Source organism: Ylistrum balloti, unplaced genomic scaffold (genome assembly GCF_031769215.1).
Source record: "Ylistrum balloti isolate Yb309-2 unplaced genomic scaffold, AGI_CSIRO_Ybal_v1 Utg370226, whole genome shotgun sequence".
NCBI classification, from domain to species: domain Eukaryota; kingdom Metazoa; phylum Mollusca; class Bivalvia; order Pectinida; family Pectinidae; genus Ylistrum; species Ylistrum balloti.
The window spans coordinates 1,101,145-1,123,235 of NW_026782188.1; the positions used below are offsets into that span (position 1 = coordinate 1,101,145).

The following is a 22,091-nucleotide window of genomic DNA, read 5'->3' on the forward strand; positions in this document are numbered from 1 at the left end:
CTGAAATCACTGTCCCAACACGTGTACAACAGTCCCCATCCAAACACACGTAATGAAATCACTGCCCCAACACGTGTACATTGTAGACACGTGTACAACAGTCCCCATCCAAACACACGTACTGAAGACACTCATTTGGTTACGACTCTTGGTGTTGAATGGAGAATGTACATAAAATAATTAAATACTTGTAGTTATGGTTACTTGTGTCAGAGATGGCGGAGATCCCAAACGCTGAGGCAATGAGTTGGACATGATTTGTATAATTTCGCAGAAATTACCTTGGAAATGCTGTTTATGATGACATACTTGTCATAGTTGCTTCTATCGGTACACAACTATGTTTTTGTTTCTTAAAATGTGTGCGCTTCAGTGCCTCATAAGTTATTTACTTTGATTCTACCATACTTGGGTAAAGATAAACTCGAATACTAAGAATCCATTTAATCACTTTTGTACTTAAGACTTCGTCATTTTGATAAAGCATCTTAAGATCATGCTATCTGTGGAGATAGCCTTAAGTAGATGTTAACAGCCATTTTTATCTATTTTGACCGCCATTCAGTTTTCGAGTACTTTGGCCGCGGACGATTGCTGCAATGTTTCGTAAAAATAATTACAACAGGGGTTTTCAAGATGTCAAAATAGCAATTGTAATTAGCAACAGTACAATCAACACAAATACTGACATGTACTTTTCATTCCAGAACACACAATACTCGGAAAACCGTGTACACGATGGCAGTTAACACTTCCATCCTGCTTCATTTCCGCCGATCTTTAATCCTGTCAGAGTCGGAACATAGTAACAAATTTTACAACTGGAAATTATTTCTAAGGCACCGCGCGAGTGTTAAATTGATAGAATATTGCTGAAATTGAAACAAATTTCCAGGGACTGGTCAAAATTAATTTTCCAGGTATTCACATTCTGTATCGCTCAATTGAGAATTGTAGAAAATTCATTTTGTTTATTAAACAAAAGAACAGTCGTACTACAGTACCAACGATATACAGCAGTGCAAGTGACCCGTACAACAGTACAAGTGACCCGTACAGCGGTACAAGTGAGCCGTACAGCGGTACAAGTGACCCGTACAGCAGTACAAGTGACCCGTACAACAGTACAAGTGACCCGTACAGCGGTACAAGTGACCCGTACAGCAGTACAAGCAGCAGTACAAGTGACCCGTACAATAGTACAGTAGTACAAGTGACCCGTACATCTGTTCAAGTGACCCGTACAACAGTACAAGTGACCCGTACAGCGGTACAAGTGACCCGTACAGCAGTACAAGTGACCCGTACAGCAGTACAAGCAGCAGTACAAGTGACCCGTACAATAGTACAGTAGTACAAGTGACCCGTACATCTGTTCAAGTGACCCGTACAACAGTACATCAGTACAAGTGACCCGTACAACAGTACAGCAGTACAAGTGACCCGTGCAACAGTACAAGTGACCCGTAAATCAGTACAAGTGACCCGAACTGGGGTACAAGTTATCCGTACAGCAGTGCAAGTGACCCGTACAGCAGCGTACAGCAGTGCAAGTAATATGCACAAAAAAGTGAGAAGTACAACAGTACAGAAGTACCTGTGCAAGTTCAATAATACAGATGATATGTACAGAAGATTGGGTGATACATTTAGAATAAAACAAGTGATATGCACAGATTAACAAGAGATACATACAGAAAATTTTATACGTACAGAAAGACAAGTGATGCGTTCAGAAAGACAAGTGATGAGTTCAGAAAGACAAGTAATGCGATCAGAAAGACAAGTGATGCGTTCAGAAAGACAATGATGCGTTCAGAAAGACCAGTGGTAAGTGCAGAAGTAAAGGTAGTCAGCAAAGCAGCACAGGTGATCTCATTTCGACCACATTAATATACCATCTGATAGAATGAAACAAAGGGAATTAACTCGGGGAGATCAGACGCAAACCATATGTGATCCGGACGGCGTAAAAGAAAATCCGTAGAGTAGAACAGGTGATGAAAACGACTCGACGCAAGTTATTTCAACTTAGACTCACCACTCTTGTTGGCCCGGTGTAAACGCGGGTCTCAGTGTGGGGAGAGTACCCGGGGAAAATCCACGTGGTCGGGCAGGTGACCCCTTACCTTTTCATGTCCGTTCCGGGAATCGGACCCATAGGTGAAAGGCGAAAGAGTTACCACTGCGCCACCCGACCACCCTTTCGTGTTTATACCTCTGCTGAGCGACCATTTTGCTTTTCTATCCTTATCTTGTATATTTGTCTTGTTAAATTTACTTTGTTTACAAAACTTCACACCCTCATCCCACATTACCGGGCTGTAGAAAGAGAGATGCCACGGGTGGATTGATCTACGTAAAAAGGGAAATATATTGCATTGCACATTTAACAAAAACACAAAAACTTACGTGAATACCTGTCGATTTTATGAAAATTCAACAATTCAACAGTATATGATTTTTCATAAATTACACGTACGTGTTTTTTCAAAGTTAATCTGCAGCGGATTCGTCGCACTGATAGAAAAACAAAAACAAAAAACAGCGAACTGGTAAATGCGCGGCCAGCCATGGGTTCGAAACATGGACCCTCCAATCTCACAACGGAGGTTATACAAATCGATCGACCCAGCCCACTTCCGTACGCATATTGTCGTGTCAGTGACGGCAAACATGCTTACTGTTAATATAGATATACGGGTTTTTTTTATGAATGCCCACTCAACGTTGTAACTACCGAGTCTAAACTGCTAGGCGATTCGCGATGACATGTATTGTGTGTTATAGTGTAAACGAACGAGGAAGAATGGTCGAATTGTTTACCCGAGAATACTACTACTGAACAACGCTGCTTACATCTGCCTTGGACATACGTCCCTGTAGGTCAGGTGATGGGTCGTTTCAAGCTACAGGTATATATATTACAAGCGATAACCACACGAGGACTAGCCACAACTTTTGTAGTGTATAAAGCTGTAACAATTCACAATGCATTCTACTTACCAACACGGTTAAAAACCACTGGTCATTCTGTGTGTAAATTACTGCACGAGACTTTAGGTCTAACTTGCATAGGTCTAACCTCTGGCCCGCCAACCATGACGTCTAGTGCTCTACCCTAGCGTTTTATGAGAGTTCTTATCAGTCTGGTTCTGTGTCAACAAAAAAGGCAGGTCACACATATATAGCCAAGACATTAGTAGTCGCCCGAAATCCGAGTCATAATCACGCTTGATTTAACATCAACTTTAGCATGTACACTGGCCGCTATAGCTGAGTGTGTTGCCAAGCCAGTGTAAGTACTGAGTACCTAGAATCGTCCACTTGCAGCCACTAGGTCATTGATTTGTTGTAATACCACAACGTTCGCCTAGTAAATCAGAATTATAATACACACACAAGGAAACAATATCTACAGAATCATCCATACAATTATAAGGACGTGCACTATCAACATTGGGTATTCATTTTACATTGCGATCAAAACACTTCGTTATGTGATGCATTCAGGGTTATTTAATTTGTACAATGGGATATAACTGTATGACATACCTGCATAGTTAATCAATGAGTTCACAAGTACTGAATTAGGTATATCTAATAGGGATGTAGAATTTTTCAGAATAGCAAATTAAAGCTCTTTGTACAAAATGCTGATACAATCTTAACAATTTTATGACTACTAATTCTGTAATATAATTTGTATCTGTAAAGTAACATTGTATAATCAAGACTGTCTTTGTTAACATGTTGTCTGTATGCTTATTGTGTGATTATATCTATAAAACCTTCATTTGTGAAGTATGTACAGTGTCACCACCAGATTTATACCATACAGTACGTACAGTGTCACCACCAGATTTATACCAAACAGTATGTACAGTGTCACCACCAGACAGTGTGACCACCAGATTTATACCATACAGTATGTACAGTGTCACCACCAGATTTATACCATACAGTATGTACAGTGTCACCACCAGATTTATACCATACAGTATGTACAGTGTCACCACCAGATTTATACCATACAGTATGTACAGTTTCACCACCAGATTTATACCGTACGGTATGTAGTGTCACCACCCGATTTATACCGTACAGTACGTACAGTGTCACCACCAGACAGTGTCACCACCAGATTTATATCATACAGTATGTACAGTGTCACCACCAGATTTATACCATACAGTATGTAGTGTCACCACCAGATTTATACCATACAGTACGTACAGTGTCACCAACAGATTTATACCAAACAGTATGTACAGTGTCACCACCAGGTTTATACCAAACAGTATGTACGGTGCCACCACCAGATTTATACCATACAGTATGTACAGTGTCACCACCAGATTTATACCATACAGTATGTACAGTGTCACCACCAGATTTATACCGTACAGTATGTACAGTGTCACCACCAGATTTATACCATACAGTAAGTACAGTGTCACCACCAGATTTATACCATACAGTATGTACAGTGTCACCACCAGATTTATACCGTACAGTCCGTACAGTGTCACCACCATATTTATACCATACAGTCCGTACAGTGGCATCACCAGACAGTGTCACCACCAGATTTATACCGTACAGTATGTACAGTGTCATCACCAGACAGTGTCACCACCAGATTTATACCATACAGTATGTACAGTGTCATCACCAGACAGTGTCACCACCAGATTTATATCATACAGTATGTACAGTGTCACCACCAGATTTATACCATACAGTATGTACAGTGTCACCACCAGACAGTGTCACCACCAGATTTATATCATACAGTATGTACAGTGTCACCACCAGATTTATACCATACAGTATGTACAGTGTCACCACCAGATTTATACCATACAGTATGTACAGTGTCACCACCAGATTTATACCATACAGTATGTACAGTGTCACCACCAGATTTATACCATACAGTATGTACAGTGTCACCACCAGATTTATACCATACAGTATGTACAGAGTCACCACCAGACAGTGTCACCACCAGATTTATATCATACAGTATGTATAGTGTCACCACCAGACAGTGTCACCACCAGATTTATATCATACAGTATGTACAGTGTCACCACCAGATTTATACCATACAGTATGTACAGTGTCACCACCAGATTTATACCATACAGTACGTACAGTGTCACCACCAGATTTATACCAAACAGTATGTACAGTGTCACCACCAGGTTTATACCAAACAGTATGTACGGTGCCACCACCAGATTTATACCATACCGTATGTACAGTGTCACCACCAGATTTATATCATACAGTATGTATAGTGTCACCACCACATTTATACCAAACAGTATGTACAGTGTCACCACCAGACAGTGTCACCACCAGATTTATATCATACAGTATGTACAGTGTCACCACCAGATTTATACCATACAGTATGTACAGTGTCACCACCAGATTTATACCATACAGTATGTACAGTGTCACCACCAGATTTATACCATACAGTATGTACAGTGTCACCACCAGATTTATACCATACAGTATGTACAGTGTCACCACCCAGTATGTACAGTGTCACCACCAGATTTATACCATACAGTATGTACAGTGTCACCACCAGATTTATACCATACAGATTTATACAGTATGTCACCACCAGACAGTGTCACCACCAGATTTATATCATACAGTATGTACAGTGTCACCACCAGATTTATACCATACAGTATGTACAGTGTCACCACCAGACAGTGTCACCACCAGATTTATATCATACAGTATGTACAGTGTCACCACCAGATTTATACCATACAGTATGTACAGTGTCACCACCAGATTTATACCATACAGTATGTACAGTGTCACCACCAGATGTCACCACCATACAGTATGTACAGTGTCACCACCAGATTTATACCATACAGTATGTACAGTGTCACCACCAGATTTATACCATACAGTATGTACAGTGTCACCACCAGACAGTGTCACCACCAGATTTATATCATACAGTATGTACAGTGTCACCACCAGATTTATACCGTACAGTATGTACAGTGTGACCACCAGACAGTGTCACCACCAGATTTATACCATACAGTATGTACAGTGTCACCACCAGACAGTGTCACCACCAGATTTATATCATACAGTATGTACAGTGTCACCACCAGATTTATACCTTACAGTATGTACAGTGTCACCACCAGATTTATACCATACAGTATGTACAGTGTCACCACCAGATTTATACCATACAGTACGTACAGTGTCACCACCAGACAGTGTCACCACCAGATTTATACCGTACAGTATGTACAGTGTCACCACCAGATTTATACCAAACAGTATGTACAGTGTCACCACCAGATTTATACCATACAGTATGTACAGTGTCACCACCAGATTTATACCATACAGTATGTACAGTGTCACCACCAGATTTATACCATACAGTATGTACAGTGTCACCACCAGATTTATACCATACAGTATGTACAGTGTCACCACCAGATTTATACCATACAGTATGTACAGTGTCACCACCAGATTTATACCATACAGTATGTACAGTGTCACCACCAGATTTATACCATACATGTACAGTGTCACCACCAGATTTATACCATACAGTATGTACAGTGTCACCACCAGATTTATACCATACAGTATGTACAGTGTCACCACCAGATTTATACCATACAGTATGTACAGTGTCACCACCAGATTTATACCATACAGTATGTACAGTGTCACCACCAGATTGATACCAAACAGTATGTACAGTGTCACCACCAGACAGTGTCACCACCAGATTTATACCATACAGTATGTACAGTGTCACCACCATGTACAGTGTCACCACCAGATTTATACCATACAGTACGTACAGTGTCACCACCAGATTTATACCATACAGTACGTACAGTGTCACCACCAGACAGTGTCACCACCAGATTTATACCGTACAGTATGTACAGTGTCACCACCAGATTTATACCAAACAGTATGTACAGTGTCACCACCAGACAGTGTCACCACCAGACAGTGTCACCACCAGATTTATATCATACAGTATGTACAGTGTCACCACCAGATTTATACCATACAGTACGTACAGTGTCACCACCAGATTTATACCATACAGTATGTACAGTGTGACCACCAGATTTATACCATACAGTATGTACAGTGTCACCACCAGACAGTGTCAGTGTCACCACCAGATTTATACCATACAGTCCGTACAGTGTCACCACCAGACAGAGTCACAACCAGATTTATACCATACAGAAAGTACAGTGTCACCACCAGACAGTGTCACCACCAGATTTATACCATACAGTATGTACAGTGTCACCACCAGATTTATACCATACAGTATGTACAGTGTCACCACCAGATTTATACCATACAGTATGTACAGTGTCACCACCAGATTTATACCATACAGTATGTACAGTGTCACCACCAGATTTATACCATACAGTATGTACAGTGTTACCTACAGTGTCACCACCAGATTTATACCATACAGTATGTACAGTGTCACCACCAGATTTATACCATAGAGTACGTACAGTGTCACCAACAGATTTATACCAAACAGTATGTACAGTGTCACCACCAGGTTTATACCAAACAGTATGTACGGTGCCACCACCAGATTTATACCAAACAGTATGTACGGTGCCACCACCAGATTTATACCATACAGTATGTACAGTGTCACCACCAGATTTATACCATACAGTATGTACAGTGTCACCACCAGATTTATACCATACAGTATGTACAGTGTCACCACCAGATTTATACCATACAGTATGTACAGTGTCACCACCAGATTTATACCATACAGTATGTACAGTGTCACCACCAGATTTATACCATACAGTAAGTACAGTGTCACCACCAGATTTATACCATACAGTATGTACAGTGTCACCACCAGATTTATACCATACAGTACGTACAGTGTCACCACCAGATTTATACCATACAGTATATACAGTGTCACCACCAGATTTATACCGTACAGTACGTACAGTGTCACCACCAGACAGTGTCACCACCAGATTTATACCATACAGTATGTACAGTGTCACCACCAGACAGTGTCACCACCAGATTTATACCATACAGTATGTACAGTGTCACCACCAGATTTATACCATACAGTATGTACAGTGTCACCACCAGATTTATACCATACAGTATGTACAGTGTCACCACCAGATTTATACCATACAGTATGTACAGTGTCACCACCAGATTTATACCAAACAGTATGTACAGTGTCACCACCAGACAGTGTCACCACCAGATTTATATCATACAGTATGTACAGTGTCACCACCAGATTTATACCATACAGTATGTACAGTGTCACCACCAGATTTATACCATACAGTATGTACAGTGTCACCACCAGATTTATACCATACAGTATGTACAGTGTCACCACCAGATTTATACCATACAGTATGTACAGTGTCACCACCAGATTTATACCATACAGTATGTACAGAGTCACCACCAGACAGTGTCACCACCAGATTTATATCATACAGTATGTATAGTGTCACCACCAGATTTATACCAAACAGTATGTACAGTGTCATCACCAGACAGTGTCAACACCAGATTTATACCGTACAGTATGTACAGTGTCACCACCAGATTTATACCATACAGTATGTAGTGTCACAACCAGATTTATACCATACAGTATGTACAGTGTCACCACCAGACAGTGTCACCACCAGATTTATACCATACAGTATGTACAGTGTCACCACCAGATTTATACCATATAGTATGTACAGTGTCACCACCAGATTTATACCGTACAGTATGTACAGTGTCACCACCAGATTTATACCATACAGTCCGTACATTGTCACCACCAGATTTATACCAAACAGTATGTACAGTGTCACCACCAGACAGTGTCACAGTGTCACCACCAGATTTATACCATACAGTATGTACAGTGTCACCACCAGATTTATACCATACAGTATGTACAGTGTCACCACCAGATTTATACCATACAGTATGTACAGTGTCACCACCAGATTTATACCATACAGTATGTACAGTGTCACCACCAGATTTATACCATACAGTATGTACAGTGTCACCACCAGATTTATACCATACAGTATGTACAGTGTCACCACCAGATTTATACCATACAGTATGTACAGTGTCACCACCAGATTTATACAAACAGTATGTACAGTGTCACCACCAGACAGTGTACAGTGTCACCACAGTATGTACAGTGTCACCACCAGATTTATACCATACAGTATGTACAGTGTCACCACCAGATTTATACCATACAGTATGTAGTGTCACCACCAGATTTATACCATACAGTACGTACAGTGTCACCACCAGATTTATACCAAACAGTATGTACAGTGTCACCACCAGGTTTATACCAAACAGTATGTACGGTGCCACCACCAGATTTATACCATACCGTATGTACAGAGTCACCACCAGACAGTGTCACCACCAGATTTATATCATACAGTATGTATAGTGTCACCACCAGATTTATACCAAACAGTATGTACAGTGTCACCACCAGATTTATACCATACAGTATGTACAGTGTCACCACCAGATTTATACCATACAGTATGTACAGTGTCACCACCAGATTTATACCATACAGTATGTACAGTGTCACCACCAGATTTATACCATACAGTATGTACAGTGTCACCACCAGACAGTGTCACCACCAGATTTATACCATACAGTATGTACAGTGTCACCACCAGATTTATACCAAACAGTATGTACAGTGTCACCACCAGATTTATACCATACAGTATGTACAGTGTCACCACCAGACAGTGTCACCACCAGATTTATATCATACAGTATGTACAGTGTCACCACCAGATTTATACCATACAGTATGTACAGTGTCACCACCAGATTTATACCATACAGTACGTACAGTGTCACCACCAGATTTATACCGTACAGTATGTACAGTGTGACCACCAGACAGTGTCACCACCAGATTTATACCATACAGTATGTTCAGTGTCACCACCAGATTTATACCATACAGTATGTACAGTGTCACCACCAGATTTATACCATACAGTACGTACAGTGTCACCACCAGATTTATACCGTACAGTACAGTGTACAGTGTCACCAGTGTCACCACCAGATTTATACCAAACAGTATGTACAGTGTCACCACCAGATTTATACCATACAGTATGTACAGTGTCACCACCAGATTTATAGTACGTACAGTGTCACCCCCAGATTTATACCATACAGTATGTACAGTGTCACCACCAGATTTATACCATACAGTATGTACAGTGTCACCACCAGATTTATACCATACAGTATGTACAGTGTCACCACCAGATTTATACTATACAGTCCGTACAGTGTCACCCCCAGACAGTGTGACCACCAGATTTATACCATACAGTATGTACAGTGTCACCACCAGATTTATACCAAACAGTATGTACAGTGTCACCACCAGATTTATACCATTCAGTACTTACAGTGTCACCACCAGATTTATACCATACAGTATGTACAGTGTCACCACCAGATTTATACCATACAGTATATACAGTGTCACCACCAGATTTATACCATACAGTATATACAGTGTCACCACCAGATTTATACCATACAGTATGTACAGTGTCACCACCAGATTTACCATACAGTATGTACAGTGTCACCACCAGATTTATACCATACAGTATGTACAGTGTCACCACCAGATTTATACCATACAGTATGTACAGTGTCACCACCAGATTTATACCATACAGTATGTACAGTGTCACCACCAGATTTATACCATACAGTACTTACAGTGTCACCACCAGATTTATACCATACAGTATGTACAGTGTCACCATCACAGTATTACAGTGTCACCACCAGATTTATACCATACAGTAAGTACAGTGTCACCACCAGATTTGTACCAGATTTATACCATACAGTATGTACAGTGTCACCACCAGATTTATACATACATATGTACAGTGTCACCACCAGATTTATACCATACAGTATGTACAGTGTCACCACCAGATTTATACCATACAGTATATACAGTGTCACCACCAGATTTATACCATACAGTCCGTACAGTGTCACCACCAGACAGTGTCACAACCAGATTTATACCATACAGTATGTACAGTGTCACCACCAGACAGTGTCACCACCAGATTTATACCATATAGTATGTACAGTGTCACCACCAGATTTATACCGTACAGTATGTACAGTGTCACCACCAGATTTATACCATACAGTCCGTACATTGTCACCACCAGATTTATACCAAACAGTATGTACAGTGTCACCACCAGACAGTGTCACCACCAGATTTATACCATACAGTATGTACAGTGTCACCACCAGATTTATACCATACAGTACGTACAGTGTCACCACCAGATTTATACCATACAGTATGTACAGTGTCACCACCAGATTTATACCATACAGTACGTACAGTGTCACCAAAAGATTTATACCATACAGTATATACAGTGTCACCACCAGATTTATACTGTACAGTAGGTACAGTGTCACCACCAGATTTATACCAAACAGTATGTACAGTGTGACCACCAGATTTATACCATACAGTATATACAGTGTCACCACCAGATTTATACCATACAGTATGTACAGTGTCACCACCAGATTTATACCAAACAGTATGTACAGTGTCACCACCAGATTTATACCATACAGTACTTACAGTGTCACCACCAGATTTATACCATACGGTATATACAGTGTCACCATCAGACAGTGTGACCACCAGATTTATACCATACAGTAAGTACAGTGTCACCACCAGATTTATACCATACAGTATGTACAGTGTCACCACCAGATTTATACCATACCGTATGTACAGTGTCACCACCAGATTTATACCATACAGTATATACAGTGTCACCACCAGATTTATACCATACAGTCCGTACAGTGTCACCACCAGACAGTGTCACCACCAGATTTATACCATACAGTATGTACAGTGTCACCACCAGATTTATACCATATAGTATGTACAGTGTCACCACCGGATTTATACCGTACAGTATGTACAGTGTGACCACCAGATTTATACCATACAGTCCGTACAGTGTCACCACCAGATTTATACCAAACAGTATGTACAGTGTCACCACCAGACAGTGTCACCACCAGATTTATACCATACAGTATGTACAGTGTCACCACCAGATTTATACCATACAGTACGTACAGTGTCACCCCCAGATTTATACCATACAGTATGTACAGTGTCACCACCAGATTTATACCATACAGTATGTACAGTGTCACCACCAGATTTATACCAAACAGTATGTACAGTGTGACCACCAGATTTATACCATACAGTATATACAGTGTCACCACCAGATTTATACTATACAGTCCGTACAGTGTCACCCCCAGACAGTGTGACCACCAGATTTATACCATACAGTATGTACAGTGTCACCACCAGATTTATACAGTATGTACAGTGTCACCACCAGATTTATACCAAACAGTATGTACAGTGTCACCACCAGATTTATACCATTCAGTACTTACAGTGTCACCACCAGATTTATACCATACAGTATGTACAGTGTCATCACCAGATTTATACCATACAGTCCGTACAGTGTCACCACCAGACAGTGTCACCACCAGATTTATTCCATTCAGTATGTACAGTGTCACCATATGATTTATACCATACAGTATGTACTGTGTCACCACCAGATTTATACCGTACAGTACGTACAGTGTCACCACCAGATTTATACCGTACAGTCCGTACAGTGTCACCACCAGATTTATACCATACAGTATGTACAGTGTCACCACCAGATTTATACCGTACAGTATGTACAGTGTCACCACCAGACAGTGTCACCACCAAATTTATACCGTACAGTACGTACAGTGTCACCACCAGATTTATACCATACAGCCCGTACAGTGTCACCACCAGATTTATACCATACAGTATGTACAGTGTCACCACCAGACAGTGTCACAACCAGATTTATACCATTCAGTATGTACAGTGTGACCACTAGATTTATACCGTACAGTATGTACAGTGTGACCACCAGATTTATACAATACCGTATGTACAGTGTCACCACCAGATTTATACCATACAGTATGTACAGTGTCACCACCAGATTTATACCAAATAGTATGTACAATGTCACCACCAGACAGTGTGACCATCAGATTTATACCATACAGTATGTACAGTGTGACCACCAGATTTATACTATACCGTATGTGCAGTGTCACCACCAGATTGATACCATACAGTATGTACAGTGTCACCACCAGACAGTGTGATCACCAGATTTATACCATACGGCTTGTACAGTGTGACCACCAGATTTATACCATACAGTATGTACAGTGTCATCACCAGACAGTGTCACCACCAGATTTATACCAAACAGTATGTACAGTGTCACCACCAGATTTATACCAAACAGTATGTACAGTGTGACCACCAGATTTATACAATACCGTATGTACAGTGTCACCACCAGATTTATACCATACAGTATGTACAGTGTCACCACCAGATTTATACCAAACAGTATGTACAATGTCACCACCAGACAGTGTGACCATCAGATTTATACCATACAGTATGTACAGTGTGACCACCAGATTTATACTATACCGTATGTACAGTGTCACCACCAGATTTATACCATACAGTATGTACAGTGTCACCACCAGACAGTGTGATCACCAGATTTATACCATACGGCTTGTACAGTGTGACCACCAGATTTATACCATACAGTATGTACAGTGTCATCACCAGACAGTGTCACCACCAGATTTATACCAAACAGTATGTACAGTGTCACTACCAGATTTATACCAAACAGTATGTACAGTGTCACCACCAGATTTATACCGTACAGTATGTACAGTGTCACCACCAGATTTATACCATACAGTCCGTACAGTGTCACCACCAGATTTATACCATACAGTCCGTACAGTGTCACAACCAGATTTATACAATACTGCACGTACATTTCCTAAACCGATATCACCAGGTTACATAAACAAACCGTTATCACCAGGTTTTAAAACCATAACCGTTATCACCCGGTTATACAATAGCATTAACCGATATCACTAGGTCATGAAATATAAACCGATGTGACCTGGTTATAAAAACGTGAATGGTTATAACCAGGTAATAAAAATATTAACCGATATCACCAGGTGATGAAAACAAACCGTTATAACCATTCTGTAACGGCATTAACCGATATCACCAGGTTATAAAAACAAACCGCTATAACCATGCTGTAACGGCATTAACCGATATCATAAGGTTATTAAAATAAACACCGATGTTACCAGGTAATACACAACAGAAACATATATCACAAAGTTCCAAAAACATACAAACCGATATCACTAGGTTATAAAAACATATACCGATATCACCAGGTGATAAAAGTATAACTGATTTCACCAGGTGATAAAAGTATTACTGATGCTGCAGTAACAACGACCTTACTGCCATGAGGAATTTGGATAAACGATATAAACTCGACCGCTTACAAGCACTGATAGTAAAAAATGTAGCTATACTTTATATATAACTTTATACATACCGGGATTCTACTATTGTCGGCAGTATGTGTGGAAATCGTAGAATGATGAAGAATCCCTTAAGAGACACGTTTGTGTTGGCGAATGTGTAGGAGAAACTGGGAGACCGATTTACATACTCCCTAGAGACGGAAATGTTACTGTACAACCACGTGCTTGCCGTGTAATTACTTGTTTTATCATAGTTATACACATTTTGCAGTGAATAAGACAATGCAGGTATATGTAGTTGTAATATACACATGTGTACGTTCATATTCAAGAACAGGAAATATCTGACGTGATCCTTTACAATACCATCACATGAAAATTACTAGTGGAAACTGTGTTCGTAAAAATGAATGCAATCAATGTTTGGACTCTTCCCCCAGGTACATTGATATTGTGAGATCTTTACACGCAAACATTTAACAAGAAGAAATCGATCGATGTCTGTAAATATTAAACTCGTCTGATGTCCGCTGCACAATAATGTCCCGTTACGTCTCGTTATCTATTGAAATTAACTCCCAAACATACCCCTACGCCCCAGATTAAAACAGGCTTGTATATACAGTTTACATCTGACCCCTTATAAACCCTACTGCGGGGTTGATAAAGTATGTCATACCTGGCCGAGCTCCGAGCAGGAAACATCATGTATAGACGTGACAACACTGTTTCGTCATTTCTAGGTTGTTAAGTTATCCTATAAAGCTAAGCTACAGTGAACAGATTTGAAGTATAGGAAATGGGTGGTTTGACAAACAGGGTGAGATCGTGAAATTACCTTATCAATGGCCGGCGAGGTTGCAAACTGCCGATAATGAAATGAGGCCACAATCTGTAAAAGGGGCTATAAAAATCTATTGACAGCGAGGTCACAAAATTTATTGATAGGGATGTTGAGGTCACGAAATCTTTGGACGGCAAGGCACAAAATCTGTGACCGGCGAGGTCACAAAATATATCGACGGCGAGGTCACAAACTCTATGAATGGTGAGGTCACAAACTCTATGGACGGCGAGGTCACAAAATATATTGACGGCGAGGTCACAACATCTATGAATGGTGAAGTCACAAACTCTATCGACGGCGAGGTCACAAAATCTATGGACGGTGACGGCACAAAGTCTACTTGTGACAAAGTCACACAATCTATGAATGGCGATATCATTAAATATACGGATAATGTGTTACATTGTGTATAACTAGCGAGGTCACACAATATATGGATGAGGTTGCAATGTCTATGGAAGATAAAGCTTTAAATGGTGAAGTCACGTAATTTATAGACGATGTAGTCAGACAATATTTAGATGATGATATCACAAATCTATGAATGATGAAGTCACACAATCTGTAGATATTGCTATCACAAACAGTTGATGGCAAGTTTACTGAAAATGTGCTGAAAAGTTATAACGCATGAACACAGGTGTTCCGAAAAGACAACCTTTTTCTCCTTCGAAAACACCCGCTATTAAAATTCAGGTCAAATGATGTAGCGCAGTGTTCTCAAAGGGAGAGGCATGGTAAACATAACAAAAACTACACATCACACTGCAAGGAAATGAACTTTCCCGAACGAAATCATTACTGCGACAATAAACCTTGCCCGTAGTCATTATCAACATGCATCTCTCGAAACCTTGCGTTGTAAACACAAAATGCAGAATCGTTATTCCTGATACACCACCGTTGTATACTGCTTAAATCTATGGAAAATGCTGACATGTAAAAACATCATAGAACACTTAAATATCTGATATATTGCCAAATTGCGTTCACTTTGACAAGAAACGCATAAATTTATACGAACAAACGACATTTCCCCCAAAAGATCAGATAATAGATGTTAAACAGAGGCTATACAATTACGGGGTGCCATCCATCTCGGCGTGTGATGATTTAGCGACGCTTCTGTATTCTAGTAGCGTTAAATATCGGTACTGCATGCAGTCTGAGATGTCAATTCAGTCCCTTATTGGAACAATTCAGGTGTATTCTAACGTCATTCGCCGTACCAGATAGTTCCTTAAATCACACCCTTGTATATGCAGCTACATGTATCCTGGACCTCATCCAGTTGGCGTTCATAGTCAACTTGAGTGCCGCCTTGAAATGATAAAAATCGGTGAAAAGAACTTATGGTAGGATGTTATAAGGTCTCGCCTCCACTCGCATATTCAGTCATACCTGAACAAAGACGATGCTGAGCGACGCGTGATAATTAATGATGTATATCAACCACCTAAAGCTGAATCGATGGGCCAGGATATATAGGGAATCGAAAAGAAAAATGCATGATGATACACGCAAAACATTAGCCCAAGACGCGATACCGTAGAGCGAATCCCGTAGAAAGTAGTTAATGAAAAGGTAGCCTAATAAGAAACATAGTGACACTGTATAAACATTAGATTGACATTGCAACATGTCAAATGTTATTTATAGTAACAGTAGCCATGTTTGTAACCTAGGTAAAACTATTTGTGAAATTGTCTATGAAGCTTCATGACAATCAGATAATATATCTGAAGAGCGATGAGCGGCGGAATACATTCAATTACAACAACAAATCTTGTCCTGTTATGTTCCACTGGACGGCAGTGTCCTCGGGGACAGCAATAAACTAAACGTGTTCAGACGCACAAGGGATAGACGGTCAGAAAAACAGCCTACAGGAAGTGGTACAAATAGCATGGAATAGAGATTTTAAAAACCGGCCTACATTTTCATTAAGCCCGTGAGAGTTTACTCTTCGATGGTCAGGTATATAACGTATTTTTTCCTTGAGAGTGTTATATCCTGTATACTTCCAACTGGAACTATTGATACAGTACAAAATGTGATAAATTACAGCTAGCTCCATTTAATTTCAATTTAATTTAATTTCAGCGCATCAACTCAAAATAGTTTGATAAAACACGCACAATCTTTTCCTTCTATGGTTAATAACCGTCTGGTTTTGTGATGAATATACAATGGTGATAAAACGTACCTAGCGCGCAATATATTGTATAATTATGTTTGTATTCAAGTGGAACTTAGCTGTGAAGATATCCGTCAAGCTTACGCATTTTAAGTCTATCATTACAGAATATAAAATTGAAGCAGCACAGAGGCTCTACACTACTGATATAAAACATACCTTCACAGGAGCTTCACAATTCGCACATGAAATTACCATGACAGAACATTCACACCTCACACACTTATCCCAGTAACACCGGGGTTCCACACCGTTGACTCTAGCTTTACAATCGCACGGCTTTCAGCTTTCACGGGACTTTAACAACATTTGGTACGACGCTAAGCACATGAAACATTGCAGTGGCAGGTACACGACCAGTGTCAGCATGGTATGTTTACACGACGACAGAAGTAGAACGGTACTAATGATAGTTGTTGTCTTATTCTGTCCTATTGGATGTCTCCATTACCGTACCTCCCTCTTCTCCTCCCGTATATTGTCCTTCAGACCCTCTCCCTCTACGTACCTCCCCCTTCCCCTCCCGTATATTGTCCTTCAAACCCTCTCCGTCTACGTACCTCCTCCTTCCCCTTCCATATATTGTCCTTCAGACCCTCTCCCTCTACGTACCGCCCCCTTCCCCTCCCGTATATTGTCCATCAGAAACTGTCCCTTACCTACCTCCCCCTTCCCCTCCTGTATATTGTCCTACTGACCATCTCCGTAACGTACCTCCCCTTCCCTTCCCGTATATTGTCCTTCAGGCCATCTCCGTCTACGTACTTCCTCCTTCCCCTCCCGTATATTGTCCATCAGACCCTCTTCGTCTACGTACCTCCTCCTTCCCCTCCCGTATATTGTCCTTCAGACCCTCTCCCTCTACGTACCTCCCCCTTCCCCTCCCACATATTGTCCTTCAGACCCTCTCCATCTACGTACCTCCTCCTTCCCCTCCCGTATATTGTCCTTCAGACACTCTCCCTTTACGTACCTCCCCCTTTCCCTCCCGTATATTGTCCATCAGACACTCTCCCTTTACGTACCTCCCCCTTTCCCTCCCGTATATTGTCCATCAGACCCTCTCCGTCTACGTACCTCCTCCTTCCCCTCCCGTATATTGTCCTTCAGACCCTCTCCCTCTACGTACCTCCCCCTTCCCCTCCCACATATTGTCCTTCAGACCCTCTCCATCTACGTACCTCCTCCTTCCCCTCCCGTATATTGTCCTTCAGACACTCTCCCTTTACGTACCTCCCCCTTTCCCTCCCGTATATTGTCCATCAAACACTCTCCCTTTACGTATCTCCCCCTTTCCCTCCCGTATATTGTCCATCAGACCCTCTCCGTCTTCGTACCACTCCTTCCACTCCCGTATATTGTCCTTCAGACCCTCTCCTTTTACGTACCCTCCCCCCTCCCGTATATTGTCCTTCAGACCCTCTCCGTCTACGTACCTCCCCCTTCCCCTCCCGTGTATTGTCCTTCAGGCCCTCTCCCTTTACGTACCTCCACCTTCCCCTCCCGTATATTGTCCTTCAGGCCCTCTCCCTTTACGTACCTCCACCTTCCCCTCCCGTATATTGTCCTTCAGGCCCTCTCCGTACGTACCTCCCCCTCACAGGTATTTCCGAGAAAATATCCCCATGTATAAAGTCAAAGATTTGGACAGTGAGCAAATACAGGGTTATTTCTATGGTAGAAAATTAACAAAGAAAAAGACACGGTCTTGAAGATAGAAGAAGTTATAAAAATGAAAAAAATATACATAGAAAGAAATTAGCATTAGTTCGGTAGTAAGGCTGACCAAAATAAAAATCGATTCCTGGATTGATACCAACAATGTATCCCCGAAAAAACATAAATGCGGGCTATTGAAAATATACTTCTACCATAACCTGCGTATGTTATCTCACGCCCAGACTGTTCATTAAACACCATATCCATTGTTTATTCATACGCATGATACACATGTGTATTATTGGTGACAGCCAAATCTATTGTGACCCAACCATGATCTGTGACCCCGAGCTACTTTCGCCACGTGCGATTGTTTTCATCGTCTGCTGTCCATCATCAACATGTGATGACACTGACGATCTGTCCTTCTTGTCGGCGGTCAAGATCGGTGATGCGGTAAAACTGTGTGGAGGGGGAAATGGGACAATAATTGGTAAATGCAGTAATTTTTGTTTCCCAACCTTTGATATTAGGTTGGAGACGGGCAAGGTCGTTTCGGAATCAAGATACAGGTTTGATATTTCCCCTGACCCTATCGTCACTGTCTCAACTAGGCCTACCGCTGAACCCCGCCCAATTTCCGACAATATCTCAGTATCAACTTATCATAAATTAAATGTATAGCTGAGCCCCAAGGATGTCGAGACCCCCTAGAAACACCGCAAAGAGCATTAAAAACTCAGCCCCAAAATTACACGCCATCTTAATCGTGTCTCCATTCACATTTTCCCGCGAAGAAACACTACTCTTATCCACAACAAAATCTAGTTCCAGATTATAAGATTATAAGATTAACAATTTGTGTAATTTTGTAACGTGTTTCAATGAACTAATGTTACGGGATGTTTCAAAACAAGATTACTGAATAAATAAGTATTTGGCTTCAAAAATAGCGATTTTGTCTCTTTTTGCATATTAATGAGCCAATCAGACAACCTACGATATATTCTTACGCGAAAGTATCAATGGGGGCGAAACAATGTTGTACACAATATGTATATATATATATTTACGTTAAAAGGTTATAGTAGACAGAAGATCTACAACTCATGACAGTTAATTATCATCGTTACCAAACTCTCGTTAGTTAATTTTCAAATTTACTAACTCGAGTTAGATAACGATGATAATCAACTGCCACGAGTTGTCGAACCTATATTTTCATCATATTTGCATCATACCTAACGATCACATTTGTCCAATTTGATTTTAATCTTTCACGAGGAAATATTCTAAGACAGCACGCATTAAAAGAAAACATGCGTCACGTGATATGCCTTAAAGAAAACATCCAAACAACGATACGCATCTCCCTGACTCTTCACCGGCAAAAAGTGTACCGACCGAAGGTAAATCCTTTTGAAATCCGCGACGTACTCGATCATAGTCGGAAATATTTCTATGCGTTCGTAGAAGGCGTTGACTTTCTGGAATATTTGTCTAATCTAGATCGTTTGGACGCTTCGCTCAAAGACTTTATAGTTTTAGACTATCTGATGATGGAAGTGGATGCTAGCGTGACGTCGTTATTTATGAAGGAAAGTCATCACAGAAACTTTAGTCATGTGATCAAAAGTACACAGAAACATCAATCTGAACGCCCATTACATCTTGTTGATGAAAATCCTAAAGACGCTTCGCAAATCAGATGTCTGTCTCAACAGATGTTGATCTGAAACAAGACACTCATACTGACCACAGATTGTGTACTGATATATTTCACGGGCAATATCAAAGGGTTTCTCTTCCCTAATAGTTGTATCTATAGTGACCGCTTGTCGAAACAATTTTCAAACGTTGGAAACATGTCGTCGTTTCTCGAAAAACGCTGTAGAGACTTGCAGTATTTATATCGAGCTAAACCTACCACGGATAAAGCGATCCTCGAAAAGGCCGACAAAGGTCTAATTAACTGTATTTGTGAGTGCATGTAACCCCACTGTGCCCCCGCTCGCGTTTTGTTTCCCGAAGAAAAAGCCAAGTCCAAATTCCTTTCTACTTGTTGTTTATATAGCACAGTGAAGTCCACAAGAAGGCTCGCTCCCTATCACGCTTCCGTAGAGTCAGTCCCACAACCGGAAGTTGTCCCTTTGGCATCCCTAGATCCAAGTGCAATGAGCAGCGAAAACTGCCCAGTATTTATAGGGGAAGCCAAAAGTCGGACAACTCCGCAGGTGGAAATTCCTCAAGAACAATGGTTGATCCTGGCGACCCAACCATATCAAGATTCTGTCAAAATTATACCGATTTGGACACAAAATGCAGAATCTTGGCGCCATTTGTTATTGTGTATGGGATAAGTGCTGATGGATTGGGGATGCACATTCAGTGCAACGACCGTTGATTGGTCCATTCCCCAATCCCAGGAAGCTATTGTCTGGAATGACAATTGGTACTACCAGTCTTCAGACCCACCGCATATTGGTCACTATTTACATATATAATAATCAAATACTTAACAATTACGCAGAACCTAACATCTGCTAAATCGGTCATGTTTATCTTACATACTCATAATGCTGTACTAAGCAACTATATACAATTCACTATCTAAACTATTATTTTCTCATGACCTTGATATATTTTACGTTATAATGATACAATCATCGTTACTCTAACTGTACTGCACTGTTTATATATACACATCACATTTGTTTATATGAATTCTGGCTACCATTGTTTACATAAGTCCCTACTTGGCTA

General features: G+C 40.7%; 1 protein-coding gene across 1 annotated transcript; it reads left to right on the top strand.

Annotated features, from left to right (window-relative positions):
• The first annotated feature begins 215 nt into the window (after positions 1–215).
• Positions 216–21,732, top strand: LOC132551918 (uncharacterized). The gene is made up of 4 exons (XM_060216061.1): positions 216–239; positions 986–1,350; positions 1,716–1,830; positions 21,403–21,732. The coding sequence occupies exons 1-4, from the start codon at positions 216–218 to the stop codon at positions 21,730–21,732; spliced, it is 834 nt and encodes a 277-aa protein (XP_060072044.1).
• Positions 21,733–22,091: the final 359 nt, after the last annotated feature.

Excerpts from the sequence above, each read along its gene's own strand:
- LOC132551918 (XM_060216061.1), top strand. The coding sequence starts at position 216 with ATGGCGGAGATCCCAAACGCTGAG. Across the intron at positions 240-985 it reads CGGAGATCCCAAACGCTGAG|AACAGTCGTACTACAGTACC; the intron begins GCAATGAGTTGG and ends ATTAAACAAAAG. Across the intron at positions 1,831-21,402 it reads TGCGTTCAGAAAGACCAGTG|CACAGTGAAGTCCACAAGAA; the intron begins GTAAGTGCAGAA and ends TTGTTTATATAG.